This window comes from Rattus norvegicus, chromosome 1 (genome assembly GCF_021556685.1).
Source record: "Rattus norvegicus strain SHRSP/BbbUtx chromosome 1, alternate assembly SHRSP_T2T, whole genome shotgun sequence".
In the NCBI taxonomy this organism is placed as follows: Eukaryota; Metazoa; Chordata; class Mammalia; order Rodentia; family Muridae; genus Rattus; species Rattus norvegicus.
This window is the reverse complement of record NC_141534.1, coordinates 206,822,079-206,834,374: the sequence shown is the minus strand read 5'-3', so window position 1 is coordinate 206,834,374 and position 12,296 is coordinate 206,822,079. Positions and strand designations below refer to the sequence as shown.

General features: G+C 50.9%; 1 protein-coding gene across 2 annotated transcripts in view; it reads left to right on the top strand.

Moving 5' to 3' along the window:
* Positions 1 to 12,296, top strand: part of Stk32c (serine/threonine kinase 32C) — an 81,575-nt gene that overhangs the window by 67,538 nt on the left and 1,741 nt on the right. For both annotated transcript variants that reach the window (XM_087577268.1, NM_001108922.1), the window contains 7 exon segments: positions 1,226 to 1,399; positions 2,270 to 2,307; positions 2,395 to 2,484; positions 2,903 to 3,006; positions 3,578 to 3,694; positions 4,877 to 5,002; positions 5,094 to 5,225. In XM_087577268.1, the coding sequence (XP_087433394.1) occupies positions 1,226 to 1,399; positions 2,270 to 2,307; positions 2,395 to 2,484; positions 2,903 to 3,006; positions 3,578 to 3,694; positions 4,877 to 5,002; positions 5,094 to 5,225 (781 nt within the window).

Sequence of the window (12,296 nt, the reverse complement as noted above, 5' to 3'; positions counted from 1 at the left end):
TGCCTCTTTTTCCTGACCCCTTCCTCAGAATCCTGCCTGTGCCAGCTTTTCCAGGCTCCTTCTACTGAGGTTAAGAGTAATTCATGGAGGGCAGGGGATAGGACATCACAAGAGAGTGATGCAAAAAAAAAAATTACAGAGTGGAAGGAAGTCCTTAAGCTTTGTTCTGCTACTGTTGCCATTGTTTTAAGTATCATCAACATCAATGTTGCCACTACCACCACCAGCATCTTTGTTACTGTCATCACCAACACCACCACCATCACTATCATCACCACCACTCTCACTATCATCACCACCACCACCATCACTAGCCATCATCACCATCACTATCATCATCACCATCACTATCATCATCACCATTACTATCATCACCACTACTGTCACTATCATCACCACCATCATCACTACCATCATCACCACCACCATCACTAGCCATCATCACCATCACTATCATCATCACCATCACTATCATCATCACCATTACTATCATCACCACTACTGTCACTATCATCACCACCATCATCACTACCATCATCACCACCACCATCACTAACCATCATCACCACCATCATCACCACCATCATCACTATCATCATCACCACCATCACTATTATCACCACCACTGTCACTATCATCACCACAACTATCACTATCATTACCACCACTATCACCATCATCACCAGCACTATCACTATCATCACCAGCTCCACCACTATCGCCAGCATCACCATCAGCATCACCAGCACTACCATGACTGTTGCTATCAGCATCACCACCACCATCATTATAGCCACCACCACCACCACCATCATCACCATGGCGCCTGGTCATTAAACACAGTTCCTCACCCAGATCCGTATTAAGCCCAGGCACTGTCTCACATTCTTCTCTTACAAACCATTCTTGTTTATCCTCATAGAAGAAGCCAGGGAAGCCTGGGCTGGCTCAGGAATGTGCAGTTTCCATTCTCCTCTTGTCACTTATGGACATCTCTGCTCTGCAGCCAAAGCACCCTCATGGACATGGTTGTTCTGTTTTCCCTAGGGTCTTCGTGCAGCTCTGATCAGGGTGAGGTCACTGCCTCAGGCAGGATGGTGATTGGACTGGAAGGAGGGAGGACCAGGCATGGCAGGAGCCATTGCTCAGGCTCATGTCAATTCATATGCCAAGCCATTCATATGCCAAGCCATTCATATGCCAGGTCTTCCCCTGGTACCCACAGGTATTCATTCCAAGATGAGGAGGACATGTTCATGGTGGTAGACCTGCTTCTGGGTGGAGACCTGCGTTACCACCTACAGCAGAACGTCCAGTTCTCAGAGGACACAGTGAGGCTGTACATCTGCGAGATGGCCCTGGCCCTGGACTACCTGCGTAGCCAGCACATCATCCACAGGTGCGTGAACACCGGTGGGCTGAGGCATCTGCCTGGGCTGAATGGTTGGTGATACCCTTGGATCACTTAAGCAGGTATTCCTGTTCAGCAAAGCCTGATCTGGATCCTCACCCCACTTTTCCAGAAGGACTTGTTCACAGAGGTGGACCCTGTCCCAACTACCCAGTGTGAGGATGGACACAGGGGACTTAGCCCTCACAGGTGTACCACGGTGCCTGGCCACACCCAGTGGCTCTCATTTGACCTCACCATGGGACTTCACACTGATTGTGGTGTTTGTAGAAAGCAGATGGAATTGGGAAATGTCTAATTAGCAAGCAGGTAGAATCAGGAAGCAGAAATTCATCTGAGATCCTGCAGCCTCGGTGCAAACTGAGGTGTGTTATAAGATAAACCTGATTTCTGCCTCTCCGTCTTGGGATTCCATTGTCTGGCCAGGACTCAGGTATGTGATGGTTATTGAGTGCTAGGTGTTGTATCTTGAAGTCAAGGTGGAGAGGCCTGAAGCCAACTGTGGGCAAAGTGTATACCAGGGCTCTGGTGAGGGCATCATTGGTGAGGTCTTCTGCAGTTCTCAGAGGCCTCCAGCTGCAGGTGTCTTTGTGCGGTCCTAGATGTCCTCTGGCCACCAAGACTCTGAAGATGGATTGCTGGTGGCTCCCTTGCAGCTGGCTTCTGGGTGGCCCTGGTGCCCTCTGAATAGTGTGGAGTACTACTGCTCCATGACACCAGGTTCTATGTTACGATCTGTTCTAAATACTAAGCCAAGCCTTCCAGGCCTCTGCCGCTGATGGGGCATCTGTCAGAGATGTCAGGGCATGAATGACATGGGTCTGAGCTCATCTTCTTGTCACCTTCTGTCCTCTCTAGAGATGTCAAGCCTGACAACATTCTCCTGGATGAACAAGGTGAGTCCCCAGAGATCTGGGACACAGAAAGGAGTATGGGTGCATCCACCCAGGACCTGGAAAGCCATGTCTGCCCTCCCTTCACAGGGCACGCACACCTGACCGACTTCAACATTGCCACCATTATAAAGGATGGGGAGAGGGCGACGGCTTTAGCTGGGACCAAACCGTACATGGGTAAGCCGAGGGCCTCAGGTGACACCTGACCATGCAGAGCCATGCCCCTGCCTAGTCCTTACTCCCGTCAGATAAAGTCTCGCAGGACTGACAGCCAATGTTTTTGTTTATGAACAATCAGATACGTGCAGACAAACCTGAGGGTGTACACGAGGGTCATGGGATGGAGAAGTGAGGTAGCACCCTCTCTCCCTGCAGACTCTTTAGAGCAAAGGACCTGGGGTTGGACCAGATGGCCATGCAGTGTTTTATCTGCTATGGGCTAGCCTAGAAGGGGGCTGCTCCCTGCAGGTGGGACAGTGCAGAATCATGGTGGATAGAGCTCTCTTTTAGATCTGGTGCAGACTTGCCTGAGGGTTGCGGGGTTGTCAGGCCCTTTAGCCAGACAGCTCAGCTCTTTCTTTTCTTTGTTGGGAAGCTCCAGAGATCTTCCACTCTTTCGTCAATGGCGGGACTGGCTACTCCTTCGAGGTGGACTGGTGGTCGGTGGGGGTGATGGCGTATGAACTGCTACGAGGATGGGTACGGAGCCTTGTAACCCCAAGCCAGCCACTTCCTTGCCCCAGACTGGCTGAGAGTCATGAATGGAGGAGGATACCCATCCCCGTACAACCTCAGAGGACTCGGGCTTTTAAGCAGATTATGATAGATGCTTGAGTCGGCAAGTCTCCTCGGGCGGCTGGTGGTGGACAGGATGTGTCCAGCAGGTTCTTGGGAGGGACTTGCTTCTTTTTTCTAGGGGCAGAGGCAGTGATCTGTTTAGGCCTCATACTGCCCTCTGTATCTTCTCTTGGGGTACCCTCCCCCGTTCCATGAAGCCCGAGACCTGATAAAGACAGCACCTCCTGCCTCCTGTCCTTTCGGACTGACCCACTGAGGCCTCAGATCTTGGTGGTGGTAGGGAGGGCAATACCCTTGAGAGATGAGCTTCAGTCCGGGTGAGAGCGCTACCTCCTGGGCCCTGGGTCAGGTGGCTGCTGTTCTCAGAGCCCCGCCTGCACCTGGGACTGAAGCTGGGCTCCTAGGGTGTTTGCACTTGTGTCTGGGTGCAGTTTTGGGGAGGGCTTCTGGTGCAGTGCATTCCTGCCCACAGAGGCCCTACGATATCCACTCGAGCAATGCTGTGGAGTCCCTCGTTCAGCTGTTCAGCACTGTGAGTGTCCAGTACGTGCCCACCTGGTCCAAGGGGATGGTGGCCCTGCTGCGGAAGGTGAGCCCCTTCTCTTCCCCCACAGTACCCACCCCTTCTGCCACTTTTTCAGGAGCTCAGGGAGACACCCCATCTTTCCACGGGCTCAGACCCTTTCACTAGCACAGCCATAACCTTTCCTGGCAACTCCTCTGAGACCCTGTCTACCTCAGAGAAAAGGAATCAGCTACCAACATGTAGGTTGTTCTTAGCAGCAGGGTATCCATGTGCTTCTCATAGCCAGTCTGGTTGGGCCCTCATGGTGAGCTAAATATTAGCACATCCCAGTCTGTAATCCTCTCAGGAATCAGTGTGTCAGGACGTGGCCGTCACCCACTTCACATAATGCTCAGACCCAGGCAAAGAATTTAGGCTCCAAGCCTTCTGCATCACACGTGTAAGGGGGAGAAGGGTACCAGGCTGTCCCAAGCTCAAGTTATGATCTCGTCTCCTTTGCCCCTGTCCACACCTCAAAAGGTGCACAGGGCCTGGATTACTACTCCCAGGGAGCAAAGAAAGAAAAAGCAAGCCCCCACCTTCCACCTGTACCTCCAACAGCCAAGCTCTGTCTTTAGCTGCTGGTAGGAGGATGGAGGATCCCAGCCATCAGGGATACAGGGACACTGTATGTCCAGGGACTGGACTAGGGGCCGTTTTTCACATGAAGAGCTGTTCCCTACTATGATGATTGAAATATTGGAAGGGGTGGATCCACAGAGCAGAGCCTATAGCTGGGACAGGTGTGAAGAAAGTGTCATTATACACAAGACCTGACCAGGAGGCACCTGGCCCGTGACCTGATGTCCTGATGCAGTGATGCAGTATGGGTATGATGGTTTCTGGACCCTGGAGGTTCTACATGGTAACAGAAGAGGCTTTGCAGTAGTTACTTGGGCCTACATACTATTATGGGAGAACCTTAGCCAGGCCATCACTGCCACCTGCTGGCCAATCTTGGCAGGACATCCCTGCAGCTCCTCTGTTGTCCTTGGATATGGGGCACTGGGATCAAAGAGTCCTTCGTGCCATATCCCTGGATACGGCCCTATGATGTGAGGAAAGGTGGCCACCTTTCCTCACAAGCCACTTTTGATCCTGAGGTGCCAAGCCTCGACCTGTGGATGCCTTCAAGGGTTGCTCCAACCTGGGACAGATAGCCATTCTTCTGTGGGGTTCTATTTGAGAGGGGGGTCTCCTTTTCAGCTCCTCACTGTGAACCCTGAGCACCGGTTCTCCAGTCTCCAAGACATGCAAACAGCCCCATCGCTGGCCCACGTGCTGTGGGATGAACTGAGTGAAAAGAAGGTGGAACCAGGCTTTGTGCCTAATGTAAGCTACGTGCGCCCAGACAGATGACTCAGGCTGTAAGGGTGGTGGTGCGGGACCCACAGGCTGGGCTCAGTACCCTGTCTCTCCACAGAAAGGCCGCCTGCACTGTGACCCCACCTTTGAGCTGGAGGAGATGATCCTGGAGTCAAGGCCTCTGCACAAGAAGAAAAAGCGGCTGGCCAAGAATAAGTCTCGGGACAGCAGCAGAGACAGCTCCCAGTCGGTGAGTGCTGGACTAGGGGTTCAGGTCCTCACCACCCCTGTATGTAGCATGCAGGATCTCTTCACAGCACTCTGCATGGCCTCTGGGCAAAGTATACACTCTACACTCAAACAAGAGCCTTCCTAAAGTCCCAAGGGGTCTATGACCTTCTCTCTACCTTTCCCAGCTTTCCTTGTCACCCTACCCCCAGCCTGTCTACATAGCTGCCCTTGGCTGTTTGCTCCTCCTGGCCAGCAATCACCTGGAGAACTAGCTGTGGCAAGAGCAGGCACTGAGAGTGAAAAGCCCCCGATGCTATGCCCGGGGCATTAGTGCTCCCTGACTTGTGCCCTACTACAGCGGTGCTCAAGTGTGCCATGTCCAACATTGAAGTGGCAATCTGCTCTCTGGAAGCCCAGGAAGGAAGCTATTCCCTGCCTCTCTGATTTTAGGGGTAGCTGTCAGTTTTGAGTATCCCATGTAAAGTCATATTCACTAGTCCTAGGGTTTAAGTTCTGAACATATGTGAGGGTGGGAGAGTCGCCGTTCAGTTCCTAATACCAGGGTATACAGATGATGTGCATAGGAGTGCATAGGAGAGCAACTATGTGTCAAGCGGTGGGGATCAGTGGTCTGTGTTTGCTTCACTTTGGGCCTGTCTGAGCCTGACACTGTGGAGTATAACTTCCCAGATCCGATGGGTTCTTTGTTGTTCCAAAGAGGGTGTGGGATCCAGGGCTAGGGTCATCCCCTGGTGTCTTGATTTTTCAGGCCTAGGTGGTGGGGCTCCTGTCCTCTTGTCTCTCTTTCCTCCAACTGCCCCTGGTGCCTGTGAGTTGGTGTTCAACCTGACAGCTCCTGGGCCAGGTTCCAAGAGTAGTGATTGTGGAGATTCTTTCTGGGGCATCTAGAACGAGGGCTTTGGGGAATAGAAACTGGCTTTGTGTGGGAGTGGGTGCCTTGTGTGAGAATCCAGACGTGGAGGGTTTACAGGCTAACTGCCATGCTGACTTCTGGAGGTTGTGAACGGGAACCAGCTCAGGTCGACACCTGCACTGGGAGGAACTCAGCTCCATCCTGCAGCAGTTGGTGGGAGCTTCCGTTGGAGGGTGGGAGGTATTCTGAACACTGGCTAGCACTGAGAAAACATCCAATGTTCTTATGGAGAATTGAGAAGCTGGAGACTGAGGAACTTTAATGAACACCTTTGTTTTCTTACATTTGTATAACATACAGCGCACACACACACACACACACAGGCACGAAGTGCATCATTGTTGGCTTCCAGCACACCCGCTACCACAAACAACCTAAGTGGAGAGCTTTCCCATGGCCCCTTCTCATGAGCTGCTCTTCTCCAGCCTCCCGCTGCAGGCTCTGTCTCTGCTCTGACATTTCACCTGTCAGAATGTGTGGTTCTGCAAGCTTCTTGCACTTGGCACAATGCTCAAAGTCTTGGCTGTCCTGTCCCAAAGACCAGCACCTCCCTTCTTCTGATCGTGAAAGCATCCCCTTCTATTTAGTGTTTTATTCATGAATGCATCACATTTCACTCAGCCATTTGTCACCGGGCTGGAATTTGGGCCACTTCTGCTTTTGAGTCATTGTAACTCTACTGTGAATGAATGTCCCTGGCTATGTCCTCTTGTTTTTCCTTGGGAGGGACATCTGGCTTATGCAACACCTCTATGCCTCAGGTTGTATGGCGTGCTCCACGGCTGTGTCATTTTATACTCCCACAGGCCACGTAGGATGGTTCTAAACCTTCACATCAGTACCTGTTCTTGTTACCGTTCAGTTTGCATCTTAAATTGTAATCTCGACACTGAGTCTGAAACAGTGAGGTTTTCGTTTGTTTGTTTGTTTTTGCTTTTTGTCGTTGTTGTTTTGGTTTGGTGTGATGTTTTATTTCTTTGCATGTTTTGTTGGGTCTTTAATTTGTTTTTGAGACAGGATTTCATATAGCCCACATCAGTCTTGAACCCACTTTATAGGCAAGAATGACCTTGAATTTCTGCTCTCCGCCTTTACCACCCAAATGCTAGGCTTAGGGTGTCTGTTCCACCATGCCCCACAATGCCCTGTGAGTGCTGGGTGCTCTGCCAACTGAGCCACAGCCCCAGTTACCACAGCTGTTTTGTATTTGCAGTTCAGTGACTAAGGAAGACCTCTTGTACGTATTACACACTTCTTATTGGAGAACTGCCACTTTTGGTCATTTTAAAACTGGATTATCTTTTGCAGTCTGCTGTGCCCATATCTGTCTTTAGCTGATGAGTTTGGGCCACTGACAATGGCAGGGTCAGATTCCTATCTACTGTGTTCGAAACCAGTCCACTTACCATGTGCTTTCTTCCCTCTCCAGCTTTGCCTCCTCGGGTTTTTCATCGAGTGCTTTAGATGCTTTTCCCCATCTCCTCCCTTAGCTCACCAATTGCTCATCTTTCTTCTCCCCATCTCCTCCCTTAGCTCACCAATTGCTCATCTCTCTACAGTTCTTTTAGGAGGGCTGGCAAGATGGCTGAGTGGGTAAAGGTGCTGGCTGCCAAGCCCAAGAACCTGAGTTCGATTCCTGAAACCCACAGGGTGAAGAAAACCACATTCCAACAGTTGTCCTCGGACAACAGTTGTCCATATGCTCACCACGATGCATGTGTTTCCTCGTGCATACACATGGATCAATGTAAAAATGTTTCCAGTGGCTGTAGATCTCTTCCCCAGTACAGTGGATTTCCCACTGGACAGTGGGTTCCACTTCTCGTGTTTCTCTAGCTGCTCTTCTAGACTGGAGTGGGAAACTTTCTGGGTTCTCTAGCAATACGTGTTGGGCTCCTGGAATGAAGCCAACAAAGGAACGGGGCCCTGTGTGTGGCACCCCAGGAATTCAGCCTTTGGGTGCTCCATCGAGGGCTCCTGCAGCTCTTGATCCACTGGCCATTTCTTCTGGGATTCTGTTGCCTCTGTTGCCTTCTGTGGATTTGGAGGCCCTGTGGCCCCCTGTTTTCAGCTCTGACCAGTCCATGATCCCCAGTGTAGCAGCTTTTTCTCTGGTTGAAAGGATGGGAGCCATTCATAGAGCAGAGCCCCACACAGAGATCTTTGTGAGTTATTTCTTTACACGTTGGGTGCAAGTGCTTGTCAGATGTGTGACTGTCACGTGCCTGCCTTTTTTGGCAGACTGTCTTGTCTTTGTGGGCGTGCCGTCGTCTACAGCTGGAGTCTTTTGATAGAACTGCTGGGAGCATTGGTTGCTTGTGTTTGTCCTGTTGGGGAGAATCGTGAGGATTTTGCCTCTGTGCTTTGTAGCTCCAGGGATTGTACTTAGGTCCACTTTGAGATAGTTCTTGTGTGTGGTGTCAGGGGAGGGTCCACCTTCATTCTTCTGCATGTGGATCTCTGATGTTTGCAGGAATGTGTTGAGAAGGCTATGCTTCCCGCACCGAACGTCTTGGCACCATTTTCACAAATCAATTTGACCATAAATAGCAGGGTTTATTTATGGATTAGTTCCTGCCCCATTGATCTGTCCTTGTCTAGCACACGCTGTCTTGGTCACTGTCACTTTGAAGTAGTGCTGTAACCAGGAATTGGGGCTCTTCCCATTTTGTTCTTTTCTTTCAAAAATTATTGCCCCGTCCTAGGTCTATTGCATTTCTAGTGAATTCCGAGCAGTTTAGGAATGGTACCTGCGCTCCCTAACACATCTGCCTGCAATAGAGTTAGGGGCTGGACCTGGTCTCCGTTTCCCAGGAGCTTTATTAACACCGGTGACATCTGCAGTCTGGTGCTGAGTCTGAGCATTTATTTGGGCTCAGATGACAACTTCTGGACCAGAGGGTCCATGGACAAATGAGCCACCAAGGAAGGACGGCCAAGAGCAATCATTGAGGGGTGGAGCCTCATCCTGAGCCGGCAAGGTGCAGACTGTGCTGCAGAGGTGACCGGCTCCAAAGAAGCCAAGCTTTCATGCTCCTGCACCTGACTCAGTAATGACACCGTTTTTAGTGTCCCCTTATGATCTGGCAAGCGCTCCAACAGCCTGCAGTAAATGACTGGAGAAGAGCTGAATCTGGGCGTTCAACATTCAAAGGTCCAGTAGACCCAAACAGGAGGACATCATACGGGTCCCCCTGAGGAAAGTGCTTGCAGAGGAGAGTCTGTGGGAAGGAGGCTCATAGGACACTCAGAGTCCATAGTAGTCTATCTACTCAGAGCCACTTTTCCTAGATGCTTCTGCAGCGGCTCCTCAGGCTGCTGGGGACTTGCCTTCTAGGAATGTGTCGAGGTTAGTGGATAGATCACAGCCCCTTGTGGTGCTGCTCACAAGCTCAGGGCCAGTGTGGCTCCTCCCCACCCTCACAACACACCTCTGCCAATTTCAGCATTTTGTTGGATGAATCCTGTCTCGAGCCATGATTCAAACCCTCATCCCCGAGGGGGCTAAGCTTATGACCACCTTTACTTCTCAGACTAAAATTTTGTATCTGTCTGCTTACCATCAGAATGAGGCCAGAGAGTACACAGAGAAACACAGCCTAGCCTCTTCTTGGTGATTGAGGTCCAGTCCTCTGCTGGAATGGAGGCCGCTTTCAGGGTGGCCAGAGGTGGGGCAACATGCTGGGGTGTGATAGCTCCTGCAAAGAAGAGAGCTGCAGAGACCTGGAGGCTTAGTACTAGTTAGTACTAAGTACTAAGTACTAGTTAGTCTGTACCTGCTGTAGACACAAGAACAGGAGACACTCAAGGGGGGACGGAGCCAGCAAAAAGGATCATGCAATCATGATCACATGCATGCACCACGAATTAACACACACACTCTCTCTCTCTCTCTCTGTTTCTCTCTCTCTCTCTCTCTCTCACACACACACGCTCTCTCTCTCTCTCTCTCTCTCTCTCTCTCTCTCTCTCTCTCTCTCTCTCTGTGTGTGTGTGTGTGTTAGTTCATGTTCCTATCCTTGACATGGTGTCAAGATGGGTTCTGGAGGGCTTCCTACAGGAGTTGGGAAAATCAGTTGCCTTTCAAAGGTGAAGAAACAGGCCAGGGTCTGTGTCACTTTCCCAGTAGGAAGAGGTGTGAGGTATTCTCATTCTCAACCTTGGGAAGGCTGATCCCAGAAGACCTTGCTTGTTGTGGAACGACTTTTGAGCAGAGTGGGGAGTTTATGAGACACCATAATGGGAAGACAGAGGTGAAGACAGGACACTTCTGACTGTGGCTCTTTTTCATCACTCCAGCCTGGGGGCCATGCTTCTCGGTGACGCTGTAGTCTGGTTGGTGTAGGGGTGGGGTACAAATCTTGTTTATTATAGCCTCTGCTTTTTAATGTGTATGTTCTTGGGAGGGGCACACATGTGTGCACATACATGGTCACATACAGACAGAATGCCCTGTGCCCTCTTCACCCTCTTGATTTACTGAGTCATGATCTCTTGATAAGCCCGGAGCTCCGTGATGCAGCCCAGTCTAGCCAGTCGGCCTGCCCTGCTCCCTTGCCTCTACCTCCGGAGCATGGGGTTTACAGGTGGGCTCCCATGCCTACCTGCCTTTCTATGTGGATGCTAAGAATCAGAATTCTAGTGCTCATGTTTGCATGGCAAGTTTTTTACCCACTAAGCCCAAGCCCCCTGCAGCAGCTGTTTTAAAAACAGCTTTAGTTTGAGTCATTGGCCTGAAAGCTATAGACATGTACGGTGTACAAACTTGTGTTATTACAAGAAAAAAATTATAAATTATCGCCAAAGCCAAGCCAAGTAATGTACCCATTATCTCCACATCATTATTGTACGCGGGAGGGGGAAGACTGAAACGCAGAATCTATACATTGAGCAATCTCCCGTATACAACGCAGTGCTGTTAACTGCTCTTACCATGCTACGCACTCAGGCTCGAAAATGTGCTGGTCTGTAAATTTTCCCTTTACTCTTAAACCTACATCTGCTCCCCCTTCCCTCTCCCATCCGTAACAATTGCTACCCACAGGAAAGCAGCACTGACAGATGCCACAAGCCTTACCTGGGTCTTGCCTTCAGCATCCAGGGAAAGGGTGGGTCTGTGGCCACTAGGCCCTGTGAGAGGGGCTTGGGTGTTAGTTCAGTAGACTTCTAAGCACCGAGTACACCCTTCGTGGAGACAGCTGCAGGCACCTGGTCCCCATAGCATTCATTTGCTGTGAACTAGCTCTTAGGGGACTTAGCCCCTCCCAAGTGATGGATTGTAGGGCTGATATTGGCTCTGGAAAGCAAGAAAGTAACTGTGTCCCCTCCCCTAGGCAGCTGATAACCTTTCCTATCTAACCCTGATTTCACTGACCACCCAGAGACCCAGGCCCTGCTGGATATTATCACAGGCCCCTATTCCAGAACCAGTGCTCTCTCACCATGGACACAAGGGGTTGAGTTCCAGCGGTAGCTCCCATCCCAGTATCCCCAGCTCGTGGCTCACCAGTGTGTGGGAGGAGAACATGGCCATCGTGTGGGTACTTCAGCATTGAATCTGCAGCCTGCCTGTGCATGTGCTTTCTCTTCTCATCACCCTTCTAAGAATAATCTGGAATCTTCCCTTGAACTCCATAACAAGGTCTCCCAAAGCTGTGGTGTTTTGAAACCCAGCCCCAGGGCTCACACCAGGAAACTGATTCCAAGTGTGTGTGTGGAGTGGGGGGGGGGTCTTTTGCAGACTCCTCTCTTTAGCCTCATGTTCTGACTTACAGTCTGTCCACAGCCCCAAACCCCACTCCCAGGCTGTTGTCCTGGTCTTACTGATGTGCATTAGCTGAGCCCTGAAGCTCCCAAGAGGGCCCATCAGCTCTGAGCCTGGCCATGCTGCTGGGAGACACAACTAAGGTTCTGAGGGAAATGGGTAAGTGGAAGCAGCTACTGAGGGAGCGATGTGCCTTCAGAGTTACTACCAGATCCTCCAGGAAGAGACATGGACCAGGGGGCCACACACAGGCTCACTGAGAACAAGAGAGTTAAGGTAGCTGTCTTTCCTGGTCTTTCCCATGTCATGATCTCCTCCCCTCCCTGGTCTTTAGTGAGTCTGCTCTCAGCTGTTGGAGATGGACTTCTGAGGAGCAGAGCTCCTTGGGAACC